The sequence below is a fragment of the Oncorhynchus kisutch genome, linkage group LG7, assembly GCF_002021735.2.
Source record: "Oncorhynchus kisutch isolate 150728-3 linkage group LG7, Okis_V2, whole genome shotgun sequence".
NCBI classification, from domain to species: Eukaryota; Metazoa; Chordata; class Actinopteri; order Salmoniformes; family Salmonidae; genus Oncorhynchus; species Oncorhynchus kisutch.
The window spans coordinates 7,078,061-7,100,105 of NC_034180.2; the positions used below are offsets into that span (position 1 = coordinate 7,078,061).

Here is a 22,045-nt window from a genome sequence, read left to right on the forward strand (position 1 = left end):
GAACAAAAATATGAACGCAACATGTAAAGTGTTGGTTTCATGAGTGGAAATAGAAGATCCCAGTAATGTTCCAAAAAGCACAAAAAGCTTATTTCTCAAATATTGTATACATCCCTGTTGGTGAGCATTTCACCTTTGCCAGGATAATCCATCCACCTGACAGATGGGCCATATCAAGAAGCTGATTAAACGACATGATCATTACACAGGTGCACCTTGTGCTGGGGACAATAAAAGGCCTCTATAAAATGTGAAGTTTTGTCACATAACAATGCCACAGATGTCTCAAGTTTTGAGAGAGCGTGCAATTGGCTTGCTGACTGCTGGAATGTCCACAAGAGCTTTTGCCAGATCATTAAATGTACATTTCACTACCATAAGCCGCCTCCAACATCATTTTAAAGAATTTGCCAGTACATCCAACAGGACTAAAAACCGCAGAGTGTAACCGCGCTAGCCCAGGACCTCCACACCCGGCTTCTTCACCTGGGGGATCATCTGAGACCAGCCACCCGGACAGCTGATGAAACTTTTGAGTATTTCTGTCTGTAATAAAGCCCTTTAGTGGGGAAAAATGTATTCTGATTGGTTGGGTCTGGGTCCCCAGTGGGTGGGTTGGTGGCTGGCCTGGATGCCAAGTAGGTGGGCCTATGCCCTCCCAGGCCCAGTCATGTGAAATCCATAGATTAAGGTCTAATTCATTTATTTCAATGACTGATTTCCTTATATGAACTGTAACTTGTATGTTTCTTTTATATTTTTGTTCAGTATGTATGTGTGTATTCCCAGCCCATGACTCCTCTGACCTGTGAATGGCAGCAAGCAATACGCAACATAGCGTCTAGTCTGCCGGAAACTCACACTAAGAAGACGTAAACGGAAGTGAACAGTGACCGCGTTAGCGTTTTTATTGTTGTTATTTAAACATTTATGAACACCCTAGAAAATACGAGTCTTTAACTGCACCGCATCACATACTTACCCCACGTAGTGTTTACTTCGCGTTGCAGACAGGAATTAGTTAATAGATGTTATCTAAACGCTAGCTTGCTAACGTGAGCTAAAAATGTCTAACTGTATGGCTTATCACGCTCAAATAGCCTCCATCATGGAGGTTCTAGCGAATGCAGCCGTGGCAGAGATATGTAAAGTCGTAGACGACGATTACGCACTGTTTCGTTTGGAAATAACTCAAAGCCAGAAAGAAAACAGAGGATTGCGGAGGAAACTACTGGAAATGAAGGTCGCACGGGAGCGCGCAGAAAGGATAATGCGAGAGCGCGTCCTCGCCAGTCGTCCCAGTAGTGTCAAGATCCTCGACCGATACAGAGGAATTACAAGAGGTACGTTTAGCTTAAGGCTGAGGATGCGCAGCCTATCGCCGTTCATATATCCCGTAGTGTTGCCCCGTTCCTCTCTGTACATGTGATGTGTGTAATATTCATATGTGTAAACATACTGAATTATAATTGGATGCATTTTACCGCCGTATCATACTGTGCTATGATTGGTTAAGACCACCCAGATGGTTAGGTCATGTTCAGTTGATCATGTTTGGAGATATGTGAACATGCCAGTTATAACTAGCGAATAAAGAGCTACGTTAAGAAATATCCTGTAGTACTGCATTTTATGATTTTGTACAAAGCGTACAAAACAAGACAATGTGTTACCAATAATTGGGTATTGGTCAGTTTTTGGATTGCATGGAATTATTCCCCTGATTACTTAGCTATCTTGCGCAAATACACAATATGGAACATAATACATAGATCAATGAATAGCATATCAAGAAGTTATGAGACCTTACATCCTGGCCAATTCTAGACAGCGTCAATAGTGTACAATATAGCGTTGAGTATTGACAGTAGATAACCTAACCACCTCTTTTCCCCCAATCACTCTCTCAGGTGAAGCACATCTCACTGGAGGCCACAGGAGCGTTTTGAAGCCAGCGGGACACAATACATGGAGAGATGACCAACCAATCACTGTTGATGAGGGGAATGGAACCTCAACCCAGCACGTTATCATGATAGAGGTTTGTGTAATAGTGCTGCATAAAAAAATTAAGTTAATTTGTAAATCGATGTGGCCTGGTTATCTCAGAAAGGCTCCCCTCAGCTATTCACTTGCTTAAATGTGCATCCTCATTTATCTGCCATAGGGGAGCTTATGAGACTTCCCTACGACATTGTTATCCTTGTTATCTTGTGTCAGTCTGCAGATGCAGAGGCTGCAGGTCCTGGGGTCAAGCAGGAGAGGTCTGAAGGAGAGGAGGACTTACGGCACAGCAGAGACAACCAGGCTGGAGCGTCTGGATTGCCCCCTGTAGCCACGGAGGACCCCACCACCACCCCAGTGCAGCAAAGGGCCCGACTCAGCATCGTTGAGGTCAGTGGAACGCGGAACGTCATCCTCAAGTCAGAGATGGAGACCAAGACTTTAACTGTAACACACAGGGAAATACACACAGGATCTGACCATAGATCAGACCCAGAGGGGCTGGGGAGACTGTGCCAACCTCCTGCTCCCGGATGAGTATTTACCGGTACTTCAGAGGACAGTTCATTCCCCTGGAGATGGTGAGGCGTTAGACACTTGTGTTGATGATCGGTCTTGTTCTTACACTACAGAGATGGACCCTAGCAACATGCCCTTTGGTTTAGAGACACAGACTGATCTGTCTACAGGGGACTGGAACCAGTACAGTAGTAGTGTATACTCTGATGGGCATCTGGATAAGAAAGGGGAGGTTATAGTGGTAGATGAGGTGACTGTGAAAGTGGAGGGTGACGCTCCTCCCAAATGGAATGCAGATAGTCACCTTGGAGAGAGACAGACACTGGGCAGAGATTTCTTAAATTATAGGGAAAGCTTAGAGACATATCCATACGTCGCGACCCACTCCCCTTTACACACATTCAGGGATCTAGACCCAGTGTCCACTTTGATGGCACCTTCTGATTCACATGGCTACATCCTTTTTTAATCAGGTATTGAACTCAAACAACCGGGCTAGAGCCCAGGCTCAGAGAGGGGGAGCCACATCAGGCAATAGTAAAGAGAACGGTTCCTCTGCATATTCTGTAACAAAGGCTTCAGCTGCCCCCAGACGGTGGAGGTGCACCAGAGGGTCCACACAGGGGTGAAACCCTTCAGCTGTTTCCAGTGTGAGAAGAGGTTCTCCCACCAGGACACTCTGAAGAGGCTGTACCTTTGAGAGCACCTTGACTGGAGGTGCATCACTGCATGGTATGGCAATAGCACCGCCCTCGACCGCTTTGCGCTACAGAGCATGGTGCGGACAACCCAGTACGTCCAGGACCTCTATATCAGGCGGTGTGAAAGGAAGGCCCGGAAAATAGTTTAAGACTCCAGCCGCCAAGCTATAGACTGTTCTTTCTGCTTCAGCACGGCAAGCGGTACCGGTGCATCAAGTCTGACATCAACAGCTTCGATCCCCAAGCCATAAGCCTGCTAAATAGCTAACAAAATGTCTACATCGACCATCTGGGTTGACCCTTGTATTTTATTTTTGCATTGTCTCTATGCACACTCACACCAGAACACACACAAACACACATAATATGCACATGCATTTATACTGACTCTACACCCACTCACATACATTCATCATATACGCTGCTGCTACTCTGTTTATCATATATCCTGATGCCTTGTCACCTCACTCCTATACATATCTACCTCTATCACTGCAAATTGTAATATGGTACTGGAACTGACTGATTCTGTTTATATAGTATGCTTATTTACTTTTTTCTTGTGTTACTTTTAGTATTACATTGCTATTGATTACTGTATTGCTTGGTTTAAAGTACAGGCGACATTAAAACTTGAAGGAGAGAAAGGTCATTTGCCTGTACACACTGCAGGAAGAGGTTCTCAGAGAGGAACTACCTAAGGATACACCAGCAGAAAATACATTCCACTCTATAAAATAGAAAGTTACCATTCTTCTGATATCTTCTGACGTTTAATTCAAACCCTGCATTAATGACAAAGATACATTTTTGTTGTTTTCAGCAGAAAAAAATCCATAGCTTTTGTGTGATATAAGCCTAAAAAGTCTGCTTCATATTGCGTTCGTGCTGTGTAGGTTATATGATATTCAGAGTTTCCCAAGACACTGTTAATAAATGCAGTTTATCAAGTTCAAGCTGATTTTTTTTTTGTTGTGTGTGTGTGGTTTTCATATAGTGTATTTAACACTTGTTTAATAAACACAAAATGGGATTTTTTTATTCTTAGACTTTCATTGAGACTCATTGAGACCCACACACTAACAAACACCTACGGTACACGTCAAAATAGTTTGATGACTTTTGACTTATCATAGCTGACTTATTTTTTTACCAACATCATCATATTTATGTCCACCTTGATGGGTTTAACAATGAAGTAATTCTGTAACTACAGTATAGGACTCATGTAGTGGGGAGGGATAAACACTCCATGTTGAAAAAGTGTTTATCTGTGTGTACATACCTGAGGGAGTGTATGTCTGTGTAATCTGTATCACCTGTCTTTTCCAGGTGGATGAAGGTCCAGAGGTGCTGCTGGTGAAGGAGGAGGTGTGTGAGGAGAGTCTTAGGAACACTGATGGGACCATGGTCATGGAGGACAACCAGACGACACCACCTCCTGAACCCACAGAGGAACCAGCTAAGCAGCACAGGACCACACACAGTCTCACTGAGGTGAGCCCACTGTGAACTACTGTCTGAATGGTATTAGGTCAGGGTCTGTATCCACAAACCCTCTCAGAGTAGGAGTGCTGATCTAAGATCAGTTTTGCCTTTTAGAGCATAATGAATAAGACTATATAGACCGGTGGGGACCTGATACTCGATCAGCAATTCTACTCTTTGTGGATACAGGCCCAGAACTGGATTAAGTGTGGGACTCTCACTCTGTATCTCTTACAGTCAGTAGACATGGAGGATGGGAAGCCTGATCTGCTGCTGGTCAAAGAGGAGACAATAGAAGACGGACCAGAGAGCATTGACCTGCTGAGTGGACTAAAGATGAGTGAGCAAGGTAAGAGAGACATACATATAGATATACTTCAATGGGAATAGTGATGCACCTGGCTATTATTTTCTTTTCATTCATAAAATTAAGTCAATACAATTTAGGTTTACATACTAAATTATAATGTATGAACTTGACCAGGGCATTAACTCATGCCATGTTTGTAAAGTCTATTTTGTAACCTCTTCCTACAGGTGGCTGGCTGGAGGCTATGAGAGGAGACTGGGTGGCCGTCTTGGATTCCCAGACGGGTGCAGCCAAGGGCCCAGGGGACGACGTCACTGAGCTGGTCCGGACCAGAGGCGACATAGTAGAGGTCGGTGGATGGGACAGCGTCCTCAACTCTGGGCTGGGGAACAACACAGGGTCCATGTTCCAGTTGAAACAGACAGTCGAACACAAAACAATCAAATGTAGTCTTCATATTTATTTATTCATCTTTATTTAACTAGGCAAGTCAGTTAACCCCTTAACAGGTGCTGCCTTCAGCCTGCCTTCTATAGGATATATCAACTGGAACATGGACCCTGTGACAACACAGACCGTGTCCGAATAACCATAATAGCATACTACATACTGTACTTAAACTGCGTAGTATGTACTCATTGTTATACTATTTATGACGTAATGTTCAGTAAAAAGTATGCCGTATGCCATGACTGTTGCGTTCTACTTCGCAAATATAACTGGCTAGCTAGGTTAGGTTAAACATGAAGTGGTCACTCAACAGCAGAAAGCTTATCGGGTATCCAACTTCAAGTCCTGCGAGCAGAACATCATTGTCACAGATCAAAAGGAAAAATGTCTTCAATAATACAAAGAAACGGAACGGGATTCAAACATGTGAAAATACATTTGAACGCATGAAATTGTCCACCAGCAATAGTAGCTTGTCAAGGTTAAGTTTTCACTCAATTTCTCAAATGACTCTCTCTAAAGTCTTGGCACCTTTAGGTTTGAATTTCAGTCTGATTGGAGGGGGGCTTAAAGGCGGGTGCTTGTATAGAAAACCTGAGATTGGTCACATTCACTGGAGTGGACAAACTAACAAATTCCTGCCCTAGGCCAGTCCAGTGTTGTGATTGGCTATTATGCAGCCTGTGACTTGTTGTGTGATTGCTTGAGCTTTCTGTTTGTGGGCCTTCAAACAGATGCAATGCAGCGCCGTCTGTTTATCCAGCTTGCCAGCTTGAGAAGTAAGCGCCAAACGACTTGGAAACCCAGCTGCTTGATAACCAAATTAATTGTGAAATAAATTCAAATAGGTGTACTATAACTTAAGTTGAGTGGAATCTACTCACTAAAGTTAGCGAGCTAATTGTTAACCAGCAATGTTTGTCTGTAAAATGAAAGCAATGAGTCCAAAAATTGATGGCAGGATCTAATATTTACGGTATTAAGCCCAAGGATACACGCACACAGCACATGGGGATTTTGAATGTAAACTGACGAGAACATGATAAACCAGCTAAACATGTCAGAATCAGCTTTATTCCCCAAATATATTTGCATGTACAGGAATTTGACTCTGGGAAATGGTGTTGCCTCAATAAACAGACAAAATATATAGACTCAGAATTTCCACAGATCCACAAAACTTTAGACTAAACTATAAGCTACATGATAAATGATGCATGTAAGCGATATGCAGAGAGTGCAAAGAGCCATGTGCAGTTCTGGGATGATGGTGCAAAGTCCATAGACGAGAGAATCATCGTGATTGACCTGAACCGTTTGGTAGAGGTGAGAGTTGGTGGAAGGGGTCGGCGATGATCTTTCCTGCACGGTTCCTTGCCCAGGAGTCATGCAAGACCTCAATGGAGGGCAGGCGGCAGCCAATAACCCTCTCAGCAGACCGGCCAATTATTGCAGTGATCGAGGAGGTGAGGATGGACTCGATGATGGTCGTTTAGAACTGAGTCAGTATACACCGCATTCAAAGGAGGACTGAGGTAAAAAAAAAACAATGCCATGCAATTCACCAAACATTGCACTGAGAAACAGATTTGATGTATAGTAATTGGCTGATTGGGAACCATCATTGTCTATCAATTACAGAATATTGAATGATTTCAATTTGGCATTGAAAGTTTTACAGTCTGTAATACAGGGGTCAAATCGTAATAGGGAGTTTCATCAGATCAGATTTCATCAGCAACCCAGAGCCATCTGTGGAAAAATCATACGTAGAACAAAGATAAGCACATCATTCAACATAAGATTCCACCAATCTCTGCTCAACTCCTCACTTCCTCTACTCGCATCCTTCTCAAAACCCATTGGAAGAGGTCTGAGGCGAGGAACCTTGGGCCGTCTCCTCCGATGGGGTTTTAGGAGGAGCCATGGTCTGTCCTTGCATCCATAGCTCTTGTCTATGAATTTGAGTGGTTCACAGAAACAGTGGTGGGGAGTACGCTTTGTTATTGTTTCAACTGCTGTTGGTCGCTTTAAGAAACACGTAAATTAGCATACAAGTATGTTTAATTAAGCATACATGACTGTTGGGAGTGCGGTGCCATACCTTTAGCTCCCAGGTGCAGCAGAGCTGACACACTGAAGATGAAGTTGTGCCGGATGTCTTGACCACCCCCTGGCTGTTCTCCAGACAGCGGTAGCACTGGAATGAGTCCCAGGCACTGTTTGTGGCCAGGTCACCTCCCTCAGTGAAGATCTCCAGGTTCTTACAGCGGGGCAGCAGCATAATATATATAGAGAGGGCAGAACGATACAGGAGATGGAATTAAATTAAGTATGGAGTGGAAGTCCCAATTTACATCCATCGATATTGGTAAAAAGGTAAACACACACAGAGAGAGAGAGAGCGGTGTCAGGAAATGTCACAGTTCAAAAGGAGTTTAAATGTTTTAACACCTTACTGTTGCAATCAAGGTAACAGTCCATTTTGTTAAGACTGCTGTAGCTGTAGGCAACTACGGATGATAATTTAGCCCAATAATAACACGCAATTTGGAACTGAGCCGAGCTGTACCAATCCACGCCACTTGTCAGTCAGCATGGCTCCGTGTTGACTTAGCTACAAGCCTTTTGCTACACTCGCATTAACATCTGCTAATTCTTTAACATCTGCTGTGACCAATACAATGTTATTTGACTTGAATGCTCTTAGTTCAATCAATCACATTTATTTATAAAGCCCTTTTTACATCAGCCAATGTCACAAAGTGCTATACAGAAACCCAGCCTAAAACCCCAAACAGCAAGCAATGCAGATGTAGAAGCACGGTGGCTTGGAAAAATTCCCTAGAAAGGCAGGAACCTAGGAAGAAACCTAGAGAGGAACCAGGCTCTGCGGGGTGGCCAGTCCTTTTCTGGCTGTGCCCAGGTGGAGATAACAGTACATGGCCAAAGATGTTCAAACGTTCATAGATGACCAGCAGATTCAAATAATAATAATCAGTGGTTGTAGAGGGTGCAACAGGTCAGCACCTCAGGAGTAAATGTTGGGACAAGGTAGCACGTCCGGTGAACAGGTCAGGGTTTCTTAGCCCCAGGCAGAACAGTTGAAACTGGAGCAGCAGCATGACCAGGTGGACTGGGGACAGCAAGGAGTCATCGGGCCAGGTAGTCCTGAGGTATGGTCTTAGGGCTCAGGTCCTCCGAAAGGAGAAAGAGAGAGAATTAGAGGGAGCATACTTCAATTCCCACAGGACACCGGATAATTCCAGTGTTTTTCTTTATTTTTACTGTTTTCTACATTGTAGAATAATAGTGAAGACATCAACTATATATTTTATATTTGAGATTCTTCAAAGTAGCCACCTTTTGCCTTGATGTCTTCACTATTGTTCGACAATGTAGAAAATAGTCAAATTAAAGAAAAAACCTGGAATTAGTAGGTGTCCAAACTTTTGACTGGTACTGTATATACCTCAATATGAGCAATAGTGCCTTACCTCATGTTTACTTGACATGAAGTAGTGAAGCTGCGTGTAATGTTATATTGAACCTTTTCCAAAGTATTCTAAAATTGATTTTGTCAAAGCAAGGGTACCAGATTTACCGAAAAGGTATAGTGTTACCATAGTGAGAAGTTATTCTCGTCACTTATTGTTTGGTGCAATAAATGTGATTGTAATGTCATTTTGTTTAAGTTAAATACTAGATTGACTCGGTGCGGTCTGACTTGGTTATTTTTGTATCATTGCAAAGATTCCAATGGCTCCATATTGTTAGGTACTTCAATCGGTGTTAGAGATGGGCTTGACTGTGGTTAACATTTTATAATGTCATGTTTCTGTGTACAGTAAAGAGTTTCTTATATAAACCTTTATGCTTTTCTGTACCATCTTTGTTTGCAGACTGCAGTCCTTGAAGACCTGCTGATATCCGGTGTTACTGGCGGGAGAGACTGGACCTCTGAAGTGGATGGTCACAAACCCTGGCAACAGATCAGGAACATGGATCAGGAGCCGTCACTCTTCCTTCCCGAGTTGGAACCAGGACCCAACTGTGAGGGGCAGAGACTCAACCACCACACAGAACACAACCAGTGGACAGGTGGACTGAACAACCTCAGTCCTGGTGGTCATCAGAGAGATGGAGGCTCCAGTCAGGGATCCAGTCTGCAGTCCAGACCCTTCTCTTCACAGTCTCAGTGCGGGGATAAAGCAGGACCTTGGGCGGATAGACCCTCCTGTTCCTATGATACACACACCACAATATCCATGATGAACAGTGCAGGTCACCCTGGGCTTCAGCCTTCACAGAGAGTGGTGGGAGACCCTCCTGGTGGGAGTCTAACAGGAAGTCTATCTTCTCCTTCAGTGTCTCATCTAATCCCTGGTGAATGGGTTCACAGAAGACCTGGGTCTAGCCTTCCTCAGTTACCTCATGGTTACCCCACCAATACAGAAAAGGTTAGGATGGGCGTTCACTTAGCCTATAACACAACACACAATCCCAACAACACCCAAACAATGGCAAGAGGTCACGGAGGGAGCTCAAAGACTAACCACCTGAGGGTGGTGACTCCCGTTTCTACCTCTGGTGTCATTGGGTCACAACGTGGGAGGCCGAGCATTAGGACGGACACCGACAAGCCGTACGTCTGCCCCACGTGTGGGAAGCGCTTTACTGAGGCGAACTATGTGAAGCAGCACCAGACCGTTCACACCCTTCAAGTGCAGACTAAACTACAAGAGCTTATCAGACATAGGAGTGTCCACAACGGGGAAAAATCGTAGCAGTGTGTCTTCAGATGTACGCAGGGGATGTCAGGGAATCACTCTTTAGCTGACATATTATAGTTATCATGTGAAGTGTCTTGGGGTAAGAGTGTAATTAACAACATAACCCCTCATTAACACTTTAACTTGTTTTTAAGAGACAGTACATCAAGGCTCGAACAAGGACAGTTTAATATTGACCTTACGGAGGTGATGTCGATGGAATAAAGTAGTTATATTATTTTCTACTCTATTCTTGCTAAACACACTGTTCTTTCTAAACAAGTTTGCTCTCAGCTTGAAAGATACTAATCATAGGAGATTTTATGTGTAATGTAATAAGCAGTACTGTATTTCAAAGAACAGGGTAAATAACTTTTTCATTTCACCACACCCTTTGAACTATTAGGCCAACCAATAAGGACTACAGCCTTAACTTGTGGATTATGGAGAGTCTATGCTAATGGTGCCACATCAGACACCCTACTCACTTGCACAGGTTCACCACAAAGGTGTCACCCCTCCTTTTTAAATTTTCTACACCAATGTACGCCAACCGCCATTTTGTGAAGTTTGCCGATGACGCAGTCCTCTGGCCAATCCTCTCAAGAGCCTGACCATGGCCCAGCCATCCAGGACTTCATTGACTGGTGTGGCAGTACGCCGCTGGAGTTGAATGTCTTTAAGACAAAATACAATCATTGTACAATTAGCCCGCCAGTACAATGATCATTGATGGAGAGGAGGTGGACAATGTGGACCAGTATACATGTCTTGGTACCATCTTTGATAACACCCGGAAGTTTGAGCAAAACACAGACGACCATCATCAAAATAGCAGACACAATACTTCCTCAGGAAATTTTTCTCATTAAGTGTCCACAAATCCATATCGCAATCCTTTTTACAGTTCTTTCATCGAGAGCATTATGTGTTGTCCTTCGTATGCTGGTTTACATCCCTCTCTGTCAAGAACAGATACTGCCTTCAAGCCATTGTGAAGACCTGCTCAAAGATCACCGGGCTGACTTTCAGAAGTCTGGCCTCGTTCTTTGAGCAGCAGGCCAGGAGGAAAGCCTATGACATTGTGGGGGAGAGCACTGTGTCCTCAACCCACAGTTCCATCTGCTCCCCTTTGGGACATTACTTGTGCTTTCTCAAGTGTTCCACCAATAGGTGCAGGGCGTTGTTTGTGCCCGAGGCCAATCGCCTGGTTAACAGAAATGAAGACCTAGGGACTATTCTGGAGATAATTAATGGCAGGGCTAAACTAAGAACTGTGGCTACTATGGACTTAAAATGGCACCATGCACTTTTAACTGATGCCTTAGTTGTTGTTTTTTTGTCTCCTACTTTTTTTTTAAATACTGTGTGTGTGTTTGTCCTGTCTGAAGCACCGTCAGCCCTGAACGAATTGCTTCTCGGGGATGAATAGTTGAATTCTAAGTTTCAAGAAGTAGAATAGTTGCGGTTTTCTTTTTCTTTTGTGCATCCTTTGCCCAGAGGCAGCGGGCTCTCCATGTCACACTCCTCAGGATCGACCTGTGTCGTGCTTTGCTCTCTGGAGCAGGTAGCATTGAGTGTAGAGGTGGATCAACTGAAAATGAATATTTCTGGTGTTTGTGATGCCCGCCGTTTGTTGAGACGTAGATCCGGTGGCAATGGCAAGACAGGGTATTCTCAATCTGTCTTGAACTATGACACAGAGTTTCTACCGATAAGGTCAGGTTATATTTGCTATTCTGTGAGGCCTATGTTCCAAACCCGCTATGGTGCTTTTGTTGCAAAGGATTCAGACATGTTGCAGCAATGTCTAGAAGGGAGATCCCACAATGTGAGAAATGTGCAGGAGGGCATAGTCAGAGTGTTGAGAGTTGGGATAGAGAAAGCACTGTGTCAACTGTGTGCCCTGTGAGAGAGAGACAGGTTGAGATTGACAGAATTCGAGTGGTGCAGAAAGTTTCCTATGCTGAGGCAGTGAAGAGAATAGGACAGCCCAAGGGTGAGTGAATAGGCCTGAAGAGAGAGCTCCAGAGAGGATGAATGTTAGTAAAATAGGGTTTCTTGCATTTATTGCTATGAGTGTAAATCCCAGAAAATACAGGTAACTGCCAAAATAATGGAAACAATTGAGTAAATGAGGGATGCAAAGTATATTGAAAGCCGATGCTTTCACACAGGTTTGGTTCCTGAGTTAATTAAGCAATTAACATCCCATCATGCTTAGGGTCATGTATAAAAATACTAGGTAGGCCATTATTTTGGCTACTGTGGCTATGCCCCCATAGGATGACATTGTCCCCATTCACAGGGCACAAGTGGTCACTGAATGGTTTGATGAGCATAAATTGTGTAAACCATATGCCATGGCCATCTCAGTAACCAGATGTCAACCAACTTGAACACTTATGGGAGATTCTGGAGTGGCGCCCGAGACTTTTCCTGCACTATCAACAAAACACCAAGTTATGGACTGTCTTATGGATGAATAGATGTCGCATCCCTCCAATAGATTTCTAGACCTTTGTAGAATCTATGCCAAGGCGCATTAAAGCTGTTCTGGCTCGTGGTGGCCCAACGCCCTATTAAAGACACGTATGTTGCTGTTTCCTTTATTTTGGCAGTTACCTGTAGATGTGGCAGCAGTTACCTGTAGATGTGGCAGCAGCAGATATATTTTTGGGTGTAAGAGATTTTAGAAGATCTACTACAGGGGGTTTAAAGAAAAGGGGACCATCCTTCCAGGCTGTTGGCCGTGGGGCTCATTTATAAACCGTGCATATACAAAATATATCCCAAAGGGAGAGTGCACCAGTTAATTCAAAGATCCATAAGAGGATGCACACGGGGGTAAAACCGTTCGGCTGCCACCTCTGCTGGGCCAGTTTCTCCCACCTGTCCAACCTGAAGTGGCCCACACTGGAAAAATCCTACAGCTGCCCCCAGTGTGAGAAGAGATTCTCTCAACAGCACCAGCTGAAGAGGCACCTGAAGGTTCACACGGGAGAGAGGACGTTCGCCTGTAAGAACTACTTGAAGAGGATGCAGACGGCCCATGTATAATATATGTAATGTAGTATTAGTAAGTTTGTAGTTCATTCTGTTGATTTTGGATGTAGTAGGGAGCTGGATGAGGTGAACAGAGGAAATAATGAGGTGATTATATGGTGAAGGTTGGTGTAATGGTATCTGTAAAAATACTTCACTGATAAAGTGATCAGATGCTGGTATTTTATAAAGAGTAAAAAAAAAACTAGACAGAAAGTAGTCTAGATGTGTGTAATGTAATGTTTAACATTTTCCAAAGTATTCTAAGTGGGGGCACCAGATTTACAGAAATGGTAAAGTGTTAGCATAGTGTGAACAGTCATGTAGATGTAATAAAGTTATTCATTTTCTTTCTAACATTGTTCATTCTGAACAAGTCTAAAACAAGTCATGAGATTTGATGCATAATGTAATAAGCAGTAACGTCATTCAAAAACAGCGCGCATACCCTATTCATTTAGCCACACCCTTGGAGCTATGATGCCAACCAATAAGATCCTTTCTCTTCAGTGTAAACGGAAGTGAACTGACCAAGAACAATTTCCACGTTAGCGTTGTTGTAATTTAGACGTTTATTAACACCATGGAACTCAAAATATGACTCATTTAACTGCACTACATCATATACTTACACCAGGCAGCGTTTAATTCGCGTTGAAGACAGGACTTAGATGTTATCAAGATAACGCTAGCTAGCTGCTAACAATGGCTAACTGCATGGTTTTTCACACTCAAATAGCCTCCATCATGGAGGTACTAGCGAATGCAGCCGTGGCAGACATCTGTAAACTCGTAGACGACGACTATGCAGTGTTTCGTTTGGAAATAACTCAAAGCCAGAAAGAAAACAGGGCATTACGGAGGAAACTACAACTACTGGAACTGAAGATGACACGGGAGCGCGCAGAGAGGACAATTAGAGAGCGCGTCCTCGCCAGTCGTCCCAGTAGTGTCAAGATTCTCGACCAATACAAAGGAATGGCAAGAGGTACATTTTGCAAAAGGCCGAGGCTGTGAGACCTGTCGCCCTGATCCCCTCTGTGTGACTAGATGTGTCAACCACATATACGGTTAACCAGAATTGGGTTTGGGTCAGATGGATAGTAGGCAGTACTACCCCTGATTACTTAGCACAAAGACACTTAATGTACTGCTTTTCCTATTATTTACTAATTGAAAACCATATGATGCATGGAACATAATTATAATAATCAAATCTATGAATAGTATATCAAGAGGTTATGTGGAGTGTTATCTTACACTCTTGCCAATTCTAGTGTACAATATAGTGTTGAGCATTGACAGTAGCTAACCTAACCACCTCTTTTTCCCAAATCACTTTCTCATGTGAAGGACATCTCACTGGAGACCACAGGAGCTTTGTGAAGCCAGCGGGACACAATACATGGAGAGGTGACCAACAAATCACTGTTGATGAGGGGAATGGAACCTCAACCCAACATGTTATCGTGATAGAGGTTAGTGTAATAGTGTTACATAAAAATATGCAGTTACTTTAAATCAAATGTGGCCCGTTCATTTCAGAAAGGCTCCCCCTCAGCTATTCAGTGGCTTACATGTACATCTGCCATAGGGGAGCTTGTGAGACTTCTTTACGACATAGGGGAGACAACGACATTGTTATCCAATACAATTGATGTACCGGTAATAATCTGGGGGGTTGTTACGGTCACCAAATTACCACCACACCGGCAGTCTTGAGTCATGACCACAGCCAAAATCCACAACACCGTTTAGTCACGGAAACTAGGATTCTCCTAGCTCTGATGCTGCTGATGGTAATTAGTAGCTTACCAAACTTGCTAACTGTCTGGTACGCAGCACTCTATTGTCCCTCTAACATCAATGCATATGTAATCGAAATTCAAATCAAACACTTCATGAGAGCTCACGTTGCGCATAATTTCTATTGGCTATGCATTTCTTGAGAAAACAGAGATTTGATGGGCTCTATTAATAAGAGGAGGAACCCATCAGCTTTCCATAGGCTAGGCCTACTATATTTGTTTCTCAACTTTCCTAATATTAAGCACATTGCTTCGCTTTACAACAGGAGTATAGCCTACCTGGCTGAGATGAAAATTAACCACAGGAAAAGAGTCCTCCATTTGTTGTTTAAGTGCATAGAAGACATGTATTTTTCCCCCCTGCCCCTGTTCCCAAGACAGGTGCATGATAAATGGTCCAGTATAAGTCTAAACTAATTTCACACATACAGTGCTTTCGGAAAGTATTCAGACCCCTTCACTTTTTACACATTGTTACGTTACAGCCTTATCCTAAAATGGATTCAATATTTTTTTCCCCACATCAATCTACACACAGTATCCCATAGACAACCCAAAGATATGTTTAGACATTTTTGCACATTTATAAAAAAAAAAAATACAAAACAGATAACTTATTTGCATAAGTATTTAGACCCTTTGCTATGAGACTCAAAAAATTGAGCTCAGGTGCATCCTGTTTCCATTGATCATCCTTTAGATGTTTCTACAACTTGGAGTCCACCTGTGGTAAATTCAATTGATTGGACATGATTTGGAAAGGCACTTGCCTGTCTATATAAAGGTCCCACAGTTGACAGAGCATGTCAGAGCAAAAACCATGCCATAAGAGCTCAGAGACAGGATTGTGTCGAGGCACAGATCTGGGGAAAGGTACCAAAAAAGTTTGAAGGTCGCCAAGAACACAGTGGCCTCTATCATTCTTAAATGGAAGAAGTTTGGAACCACCAAGACTCTTCCTAGAGCTGGCCGCCTGGCCAGACTGAGCAACCGGGGTAGATGGGCCTTGGTCAAGATGGTGACCAAGAACTCGAGTCACTCTGACAGAGCTCCAGAGTTCCTCTGTGGAGATGGGAGAACCTTCCAGAAAGACGACCATCTTTGCAGCACTCCACCAATCAGGCCTTTATGGAAGAGTGGCCAGACGGAAGCCACTCCTTAGTAAAAGGCACATGATAGCCCGCTTGAAGTTTGCCAAAAGGCACCTAAAGGGCTCTCAGACCATGAGAAACAAGATTCTCTCATCTGATGAAACCAAGATTGAACTCTTTGCCCTGAATGCCAAGTGTCACGTCTGGAGGAAACCAAGCACTGCTCATCACCTGGGCAATACCATCCCCACGGTGAAGCATGGTGGCAGCATCATGCCACAGGGATATTTTTCAGCGGCAGGGACTGGGAGACTAGTCAGGATCGAGGGAAAGATGAATGGAGCAAAGTACACAGAGATCCTTGATAAAAACCTGCTCCAGAGTGCTCAGAACCTCAGACTCTGAAGGTTCGCCTTTCAACTGGACAACGACCCGAAGCATACAACCAAGACAACGTAGGAGTGGCTTCGGGCCAAGTTTTTGAATGTCCTTGAGTGGCCCAGCTAGAGCCCGGACTTGAACCCAATCGAACATCTCTGAAATGACCTGAAAAAGTGAAGGGATCTGAATACTTTCCGAATGCACTGTATATTATTTAGTATGTGAAAGACATGATTAAATTAAGAATAGTGTGATTGATGACAATATTAGCCTATCACTTGTAATATTATGTATTATCACTTGTGAATGATGCCCAGCTTGTGCAGTAAGGCAAGAAACAGTGTGCCTTTTTTTGCAACTTTTTCAAATCAGTCACACACCTCATGTAGCCTAGCCCATATACCTATATGTTGATGAGGTTTGTAATCACAACTAAAGTAGCTAAATAACTTCTTAAAATTAATCACATTCACATTCTTCTTTACAACCGGTGTAGAGCCTAACTGGCATACATAGGTGGTGCGTGAGTTTCTAGTTTGGAGAAGATAATTTTGCCTGTAAAAAATGCACCTTTATAAAGCATTACATGCATAAATTGCATTTTCAGTCACGTTTGAGAATGGTGCTTTCCCACTAATTGATTGCATTTTGGAACATCTGCGCTTATAGCCTACTGCCGTTTGCGCGTTGCTGTGCTTAAAATGTGACAAAATAGCCTAATAGTTTATCAACATTTTAAGCTAAACGTTCTGATCGGTTGGTATCAGCCTCATTGCTTTAAAAAAAAAAAAAATGGTGCGAGTGATTGTATTAATTTGGGATCAATCGCATCCCACAACTGTCCCCAGAGTATGTTTGGAATATTTATTTCTCACACAGAAGGAAAAGTTGACCAATAGAATAGGTCAACTTTTGTACAATGGGGGATAGTAGATTGACATAGGCTAGTGCTTTTGCTGTCCGTTAGGTCTACTCATCTTGTTGGCTGACAGTTCTAACATCTTCAATATATGCCTCTGAATTCGATAAGAAGGACGCACACAGTTGCATTCCCGATGTGTCTGTCTCCACTTGTAGCTTACTGTGGAGCTGAGATGTCTGTGAGAAGGACCCAATCAGATGACAGGCATTGGCTAATAAGAATTTTGATTTGAGAGATCCATGTGAGTCAGAGTTGCTTCAGAGCACGGCGTTTGGCACCCTGGAGAAGGGAATTATGATTATTATATTATAAACAGACACTGTGGTCGCAAAAGGCGTGGATTCTTTTAGGGGACGTTACGGCCACATAAGGGGGATGCCGCCGGGAAATTAGAGGCATTATCAAGTGCTTGTCAAATGAATGAAGGAGAATGAGAGACTGAAGTGTGTGCAGCCTGCGCAAGAAACAGAGCAGAGTTCATGCCTTTCATGCAACTCTTCAATTCATCATTAGTTGCGTCATGCAGCCTCATGTTTTAAAAATCTAAACATATAGCACAACGTTTATCACAACTAAAGTTGCATAAATAACTCTAAAATTAAGCATATAGGAGGACCTGTTTCTTTCTTAACCGCTCAACACAGAATAGCTGCATGTGCGCTCTCTCTCTGAAATGATCCTATTTTATTCAGCTATGTTCAATTGTATTCTTCATACTATAAAATAATGCCACGGAATTCTAAGCAAATCTTGTTTGATAAATGTACTGGTGTAGCCCACAGCCATCTGGCATAGCCAGATCAGGACCTAACATAAGGACAGCTCAGAGTATGCTATTCTATTCTTCTGAAATAGACTACACTTTCTTCATATCATGTTTATTTAGGCCTGTCTAAAATAAATTATAGATTTATTGTGGTGTAGGCTATATTATATGGATTTATTAGGTCTGCATCAGTGGCTTATAGGTGATGCGTGGAAGCCAGGAGATGCTTAATGTGTTTGTTGATTAACAGCCAATTACTGTGAGACTGGCAGTTACTTGCTTGACAATCACCGGCCCTAACCTCCTCTCTTGTTGTGTCAGGCTGGAGGTCCTGAAGTCAAGCACGAGCGGACTGAAGAAGAGGAGGACCCACGGCACAGCAGAGACATCCAGACTGGAGTGCTTGAAGTGCCCCTTGTAGCCACGGAGGACCCTACCACTGCCACAGCGCAGCCCAGGACCCAATGCAGCATCACGGAGGTCAGTGGAACGCCGAACGCCGTCCTCAAGTCAGAGACCGACACCAAGACTTTAACTGTAACACACAGGCTCTTACACACAGGATCTGATCATAGATCAGACCCAGAGAGACTGGTGGTGGGGCCACTGGACTGTCCTCCTGCTCCTGGCTCAGAGTATTTAACAGTATTTCACCAGAGTCAGAGAACGGATCATTCCCGTGGAGATGGTGATGCATCATACCCTGACGTTGATGATCCGTCTTGCTCTTATGCTGCAGAGATGGAACCTGGCAACATGCCCTTGGGTTTAGAGACACAGACTGATCTGTCTAAAGGGGGCTGGAACCAGTACAGTAGTAGTGTATACTCTGAAGGGTTCCTAGATAAGAAAGGGGAGGGTCTGGTCACAGATGAAGTGACTGTGAAAGTGGAGGGCGACGTTCCTCAAACATGGAATGCCGATACTCACCTTGGAGACAGACACTCACAGGGTAGAGATTTCTTAGATTACAGAGAAAGCTTAGAGACAACTCAAAATGTCGCAACTAACTCCCTTTTACACACGTTCAGGGATCGTGACCCAGTGTCCACATCGATGGGGCCTTCTGATTCGTATGGCCAAATCCTTTTCGATCAGGTATTGAACTCAAACGACGGGGCTAGAGCCCAGGCTCAGGGAGGGGGAGCCACATCAGGCAATGGTAAAGAGAAACGGTTCCTCTGCATGTTCTGTAACAAAGGCTTCAGCTGCCCCCAGACGGTGGAGGTGCACCAGAGGATCCACACAGGGGAGAAACCCTACAGCTGTACCCAGTGTCACATGCGCTTTGCCCAGTCTGGCAGCCTAAAGAGGCACCAGAGGGTCCACACAGGTGAGAAACCCTACAGCTGCCCCCAGTGTGAGAAGAAGTTCTCCCACCAGCACCATCTGAAGACGCACCTCAAGGTCCACACTGGAGAAAGGCCGTTCGCCTGTACGCTCTGTGGGAAAAGGTTCTCAGAGAGGAGCTACCTCAAGATACACCAGCAGAAAAACCATTCCACTCTATAGCTTCTGATGTTTAGATCAAACCCTGCATTAGAGACAATTATACATTTAACAGTTGTCAGCAGAATAGAACCACAGGTCCATTTGGAATAATGAGAGTTGAATATTCCTGGGTAGAATATTGCATCCAGACATTGTGTGATATATAAGGCTAAAAAGTCTGTTACATATTGTATTTGGACTGTGTAGGCTATATGATGTTCACAAATGCCTATTTCATTACTTTCATTTAACTACTTTATTTTTTCCCCATTTTTAATGAGTTAATAAATGCAGTTCATGCTTTTTTTGTTGACATGTGTATTTGTGGTTTTCATAATGTGTATTTAACTTATTTGTTTCATAAACACAAAATGGGACTTTTCTTTGTAAGACTTTCATTAAGACTCTTTAGTATACATCAAACCTGATCTCACCCTATTCTGCATACACCTGACAGCACTTTATAACCAACATAGGACTTAGTAAATATACCTACCTGGGTACTCATACCCACACACTAACAAACACCTACTGTACACATCAAATAGTTTATTCCGATTTGTCTGATGACATCATAGCTGACTTATATTTACCCACAACATCATATTTATGTCCACCATGATGGATTTAACAACAATTAAGTAATTCTGTAACTACACTATAGGACTCAAACGCAGTGGGGATGGGTAAACAGCATGTTGAAAGTGTTTTTATTTTCTGTGTGTACGTACCTGAGAGAGTGTATGTCTGTGTAATCTATATTACTTGTCTCTTCCAGGAGGAGAAGGGAGACTGATGGCGCTTCCTGTGTTCATTCTGTGGGAAAGCCTTCAGTTTTTGTAAACAGGGGAGATCCACCAGAGGATCCACACGGGGGAGAAACAGTTTGGCTGCCCCTTGTGTGAGAGGAGGTTCTCCCACCAGCACCAGCTGAAGATGCACCTGATGGTCCACACGGGAGAAAGGCTGTTCGTCTGTATGCACTGCGGGAAGAGTTTCTCAGAGAGGAGCAACCTCATGATACACCAGCAGAAAATGCACACAGTCCATGTATTGACTATAGTGATTTAGTTTGTAGTTAATTCTGTTGGTTTTGGATGTATAGGGAACTGGGTGAGGAGAACTGAGGAAAGAATGAGTATGATGAGGCAGAGTAGATGATATGGTGATGGTGTCTAAAAATGCTTCACTGATGAAGAGTGGCAACTTTGTCCCTTTAGATACAGGTCGAGGGTAACAGATTTCTAGTGCAAACATAGTGAGACGTTATTCACCTTGACATTATTTTGTGCAATAAAAGTACTGTACTGCAAAGTTGTTAGTGTATGACCATTTTGTTCAAATTAAATACAAAGTTGACACTGTGCTGACTGACTTGGATATTTTTGTATCGTTTACAGGGACTGAGTTTCCCTTATCTCAGTCTAATCAAAACATTATACTTCATTCTTGAATCAACACATATGGACATTTTTTATATAATTAACTCCAATGGCTCCATATTGTTAGGTACTTGAATCACAGTTTTAGACATGGGCTTGACTGGTCAACATTTTATAACATCATGTCATGCTTCTGTATGTAGAGCAAAGAATGTCTTATAACCCTTTATGCTTTTCTGTATAAACGTTGTTTACAGTCTGCTGTCCCTGAAGACCTGCTGTTATCCAGTGTTACTGGTGGGAGAGAGTGGACCTCTGAGGATGCTGGTCACAAACCCTGGACCCTGATCAGGAGCTGCCACTCTTCCTTCCAGAGTCGGAAGCAGGACCCAACCGCGAAGGACCGAGACTTCACCACAACACGACAGCTGGACTGAACAACCTCAGTCCTGGTGGTCAACAGAGAGACAGAGGCTCCAATCAGGGATCCAGTCTGCAGCCCAGACCCTTCTCTTCACAGTCTCAGTGCAGGGATGGAGCAGAGTCTGTCTTCTCTTTTGGCGTCACATCTAATGCCTAGTGAATGGGTTCATAGAAGAACTGGGCCTGGATGTTGCCTTCCTCGGTTACCTCAGGGTTACCCCACCAATACAGACAGGGTCAGGATGGGAATTCACCATGAGAGGCACCTAGCCTACAACAGATTGTGTGCAATCCCAACAACACCCAAACAATGGCTAGAGGTCCAGGAGGAAGCTCAATGATGGAGTTTCTTCTTCCTAAGTAACCTTATCAGACAAAGGAGTGTCCAGTGAGAGAAATCACAGCAATGTGGCTAGAATTATACACAGGGGATATCTGGGAACTATCTGAAATACAGTTATGAAGTGTCTTGTGGTAAGAGTTTTTTTTGTG

The 22,045-nt window shown here is 43.4% G+C and overlaps 1 protein-coding gene across 1 annotated transcript; it reads left to right on the top strand.

The window, feature by feature from the left end:
* Positions 1-279: 279 nt before the first annotated feature.
* LOC109894109 (uncharacterized) lies at positions 280-22,022 on the top strand. Its single transcript, XM_031828163.1, has 10 exons — positions 280-1,343; positions 1,911-2,041; positions 2,221-2,394; positions 4,557-4,721; positions 4,950-5,061; positions 5,250-5,371; positions 9,375-14,277; positions 14,643-14,767; positions 18,579-18,737; positions 20,527-22,022. Exons 1-7 carry the CDS (start codon positions 1,067-1,069, stop codon positions 10,257-10,259), a joined length of 1,866 nt encoding a protein of 621 aa, XP_031684023.1. The 5' UTR covers positions 280-1,066; the 3' UTR covers positions 10,260-14,277; positions 14,643-14,767; positions 18,579-18,737; positions 20,527-22,022.
* Positions 22,023-22,045: the final 23 nt, after the last annotated feature.

Coding starts and splice junctions, on each gene's coding strand:
- LOC109894109 (XM_031828163.1), top strand. CDS start 1,067: ATGTCTAACTGTATGGCTTATCACGCTCAAATAGCCTCCATCATGGAG. Junction 4,722..4,949: donor CCACACACAGTCTCACTGAG/GTGAGCCCACTG, acceptor TATCTCTTACAG/TCAGTAGACATGGAGGATGG. Junction 5,062..5,249: donor ACTAAAGATGAGTGAGCAAG/GTAAGAGAGACA, acceptor CTCTTCCTACAG/GTGGCTGGCTGGAGGCTATG.